Raw genomic sequence first — 3,735 nt, 5'->3', positions numbered from 1 at the left:
GCACGGCCCACCCGCCTGCGCCCGCCGCTGCCGTCACGCCTGCCCCCCGCCTCCCACCAGGTAGGTGTCTGCTGGACACGGGCGTGGGGGGGCGCCCTGGCATTAGGTCTCGCTAACAGCTTCGTCCCCCCGCCGCCAGGTGCAGCGGCACTGCCCGTCGCGCCAGCCAGAAACCCTCTGCAGGTGAGCGCCCCTTGCGCCCGCCGGCGAGGTGGCCAGGCACCACGCCTGGCACCGTCCTGCCAGCCCCATCTCTCCCCCTCCAGGGCTGTAGCACCCCGGACCCCGCCGCGGGCATCCTGCTGGCGGAGAAGAGCTCCCACCCCCTTTCCAGCGCGTCCCCCAGCGGCACCGGTACCGTGGGCCCCGCTAGCCGTGGGGCAGGTGGTGGGTGAGGGGTCCGGGCGCAAGCGGGGACGGGCATGGGGACAGCAGGAACTGAGGATGGGTGACGGTGGGCATCTGTCCGTCTGCGTCCGTCGTGCCCTCAGCTGTGTCTTTCGCACCCCCAGACGTGAAGGCGGTGGAGGGCACGGAGCACGCGTGGCACCAAGCCTGCAGCCTCCCTGGCACCAAGGTAAGGCCGTCCGGGGGGCTGCTGGCAGTGCCGGGGCGGTGGGGGGGCACCGCTGACGCGGCCCCCTCCCCTTGCTGCCCGCAGATGGGCCGTCGGGCCGTGCTGCCCACCACCGACCACGCGCGCCGCATGCACATCAGCTCCAGCTTCAACACTCTCGCCAGCCTCGTGGCGCCCGCCTCTGCCCGGCCCACCGTCAAGGTAGGCGCCCGCCGCCTCCCGGCTGCTGCCTGCCCCTCTGTGGCCAGCCCCGGTCCCCATCCCTGTCCCCTTCCTCGGGCCATCCCCTGTCTTCCTCTCTGTGCCAATCCCTGTCCCCATCCCTGTGCCAGTGCCTGTTCCCCTCTCTGTCCGTATGCCGTCCCTGTGCCCATGCCCGTCCCTGTTCCTGTGACCATACCTGTGCCAGTGCCTGTCCCCCGTCCCTGTCCCCATGCCCGTGCCGTTGCCCATCCCTGTTCCTGTGCCCATGCCAGTGCCTGTCCCCTACTTTGTCCCCAGGCCCATCCCTGTGACCACGCCCATCCCTATGCCCGTCCTTGTACCCATGCCTGTGCCATTGCCTCCATCCCCAAGCCCATGCCTGTGCCCATGCCCATTCCCAAGCTCATGCCTGTCCCCATGCCCGTTCCCGTGCCCATACCTGTGCCAGTGCCCATCCCTGCTGCTGTGGCAGTGGCTCTCCCATGCCATGCCATGCCCGGGCTGATGCCGGTGCCCGTGCCCACGCCGGGGGCGCTGGGCTGACGGGCGCCTGCAGCTCAGCAGGGCCCGGCTGCTGCAGCGCGGCGTGGCCTACGTGGGGCAGCTGCAGCAGGAGCGGCGGCAGGGCCAGGCCACGGCCCAGCGCCTCCGCCGCGAGATCCAGGAGCTCAGCGCCGCCATCGGGTGAGTGCGGGGGCGGGCCCAGCCCCGCCATTGGGTGGGATCTTGTACACCGAGGTCTGCCATTGGGTGATGCACAGAAGGGGGCAGGGCCTGGGGCAAGCTCTGCCATTGGCTGATGGGGGGGGCGGGCCTGGGCCGAGTGCTGCCATTGGGTGGCTGGGCTCACCTCTGCCATTGGGTGACCCAGGGGGTGGGTCCTGGGGGATCTTATGTGCTGAGCGCTGCCATTGGAGGATGCTGGGCAGGGGTGGGGCCTGCACAGCCACACCCACCCACCCCTGCCCCCAGGGAGTTCCAGCGGCAGCTGCCCCCCGGCGGGACCCCAGCAGCAGCGGCGCCGCCAGCCGACTCGGCTGCCCAGCTCTTCGCCGACTACGTGCGCCGGCGGACACTGCAGGACTGGCGCTTCTGGCTCGTATCCTCTGGGCGCGGGCCCCGGGTGGGGGGACACGGGGGCGGGGTGCCCCACAGGTCCCCTCGGCGCGTGGCCGCAGGTGGAGGCTGGAGGCAGATCCCAGGACGGGCGAGCGGCACCTTGTCCTTAACCCAGCGCTCCCAGTTCAGTACCATTATGAAGCCGCTGTTTGAGAGCTACAGCGAGGCCGTGAGCACCAGCAGCGCCGAGGAGTTCTGCCAGTCTGTGCTAGGCTGGCTGGAGCGGCACTGCACCCTGCCCGTGCTGCGCCCCGGTAGGTCCACCACGGGGAGGGACCCAGGTGTCCGGGTGCCCCCACGTCCCAGGCCCAGTGGGCTCTGCCTGGGGGTCCCCTTTGCCTACGGCCACGGGAGAGGTGGGCACAGGGGCACAGTAGGTACTGACCTCCTTTCCCCCCCCCCCCAGCCATCTCCGGCTCCCTGCTGCAGCTCTGCAAGGTCACGTCCATCCTGACGCAGCCCACCCGGCTCCCCGAGCAGGCACTGCAGGCCGTGTCCCGCCTGCCCCCCGGTGACAGCTGACCTGTCCCATGGCGCTGACCAGGATAGCTGAGCCACCCCACGGCAGGCCGGGCTCCCCACGCTGCCTACAGTGGATACAGGGTCCCTCTTGGACAGGGACAGCCCAGGGAGGGGGCAGCGGGATCCCCACCTGCCCTACCACGAGCAGAGCAGTGGGGCAGAGTGATCCCTGGCTGCCCCAGAGCAAAGAGCTCTCTGAGGCAAAGGGATCCCCTCCTGCCTCGTAGCAAGCAGCTATGGGGGGCAGAGGGATGGAGGCAGCGTGCAGGGTGGCGCGTGGTGGCCCTGGGGCTGTCATTAAACCCTCTATCTGGACAACCTGCCTGGCGCTCTCCTTGGGGGGGAGAGGGGACCATGCCCCCCCGTGGTGCCCCACAGCAGGGCTTCGCCCCTTTCCTATCCTGCCTTGGGGCCCCACCTGGAGCCTGGGTGCCCCGCTGCTGGGGGCACCGTCCCATAGACAGCATGCCGCAGCCCGCCTTGTTCACACCAGCTTTTAATCTGCCCGGTGCCCGCCCCGGGACGTGGGCACGGCTGCAGGGATGCCTGGCGCGGGGGCAGCAGGGGGCAGCGGGACAGCCCCGGGCGCTGTCTCTGGGGGTCGGTGCGCAGGCTCTCAGAGCGGGTACTCGTGCCAGAGGCTGTGGGGCACAGGTACGGGGAGGTCAGCGGGTGCCCGTGGCCCTGGCCTGGGGTCCCCAGCCCAGGCACGTGCCCAGCTTCCCCCCCCCCCCAACTCCAGCTTTTCTGCAGTAGGGGGGCAATGGAGCAGGGGAGACCAGGAGTTGGCCAGAGCTGATGGGATCCCAGGGTCCCCCACCCCCCGTGGCACCCTCCTCGGTGCCCCCCAGCCACGCTGCTGACTGCAGCCTGGCGCCCTGCACTCCGTCCCGCCCCCCACCCCATTGCCCGCCCGGTGCCCCCCGCCGCTCCGCAGCGCCCACCTGTATGTGACTGCGGGGTCGTCCTGGTGCTCCAGGAGGGCGTCACGCACGGGGGCCGGGGGGCTCAGCCCCAGGGCCTGCGCCCGCTCCCACCGCTGCAGCCGGGTGATGCCTGCGGGCAGAGGGTCAGCGAGCGGATGCCACGGGGGGGCACCGCGCAGCACCGGGGCAGGCAGGCAGCGCCGGGGCGGGCACCGCCCGGGGCTCTCACCCGTGCAGGGGCCGTACTCCCACGAGAGGTCGAAGCGGCGCAGCATGTCCAGGACGGCCGGGTCCGGGCAGGGGGCGGCGGGCGCCGGCGCCTCCTCTGCGGGGCACGGGCACGACTCGGGCACCGGGGGCGGGGCCTGCCCCGAGGCCCCGCCCCTG

At 71.7% G+C, this 3,735-nt stretch overlaps 3 protein-coding genes across 3 annotated transcripts in view; 2 read left to right on the top strand and 1 right to left on the bottom strand.

Annotated features, from left to right (window-relative positions):
• SSH3 (slingshot protein phosphatase 3) overlaps nt 1–533 on the top strand; it is a gene marked incomplete at its 5' end in the record, with an annotated part of 13,604 nt that extends 13,071 nt beyond the window's left edge. Inside the window, one exon of the mRNA XM_026067627.1 lies at nt 513–533. Coding sequence (XP_025923412.1) covers nt 513–518 — 6 coding nt within the window. The remainder of the gene's footprint in view (nt 1–512) is intronic.
• Nucleotides 534–587: 54 nt separating this feature from the next.
• LOC112967077 (carbohydrate-responsive element-binding protein-like) lies at nt 588–2,737 on the top strand. Its single transcript, XM_026067830.1, has 5 exons — nt 588–778; nt 1,338–1,465; nt 1,754–1,880; nt 2,025–2,154; nt 2,307–2,737. Exons 1-5 carry the CDS (start codon nt 662–664, stop codon nt 2,420–2,422), a joined length of 618 nt encoding a protein of 205 aa, XP_025923615.1. The 5' UTR covers nt 588–661; the 3' UTR covers nt 2,423–2,737.
• Nucleotides 2,738–2,900: 163 nt separating this feature from the next.
• POLD4 (DNA polymerase delta 4, accessory subunit) overlaps nt 2,901–3,735 on the bottom strand; it is a 4,121-nt gene continuing 3,286 nt past the window's right edge. The window contains exons 4-6 of the mRNA XM_026067614.1: nt 3,578–3,732; nt 3,367–3,478; nt 2,901–3,063 (exon numbers count right to left, since the gene is read on the bottom strand). Of these exons, the coding sequence (XP_025923399.1) occupies nt 3,039–3,063; nt 3,367–3,478; nt 3,578–3,732 (292 nt within the window). The 3' untranslated portion in view covers nt 2,901–3,038. The remainder of the gene's footprint in view (nt 3,064–3,366; nt 3,479–3,577; nt 3,733–3,735) is intronic.

This window comes from Apteryx rowi, unplaced genomic scaffold, assembly GCF_003343035.1.
Source record: "Apteryx rowi isolate R43461 unplaced genomic scaffold, aptRow1 scaffold_1046, whole genome shotgun sequence".
In the NCBI taxonomy this organism is placed as follows: domain Eukaryota; kingdom Metazoa; phylum Chordata; class Aves; order Apterygiformes; family Apterygidae; genus Apteryx; species Apteryx rowi.
This window is presented reverse-complemented; position numbering and strand designations above follow the sequence as displayed.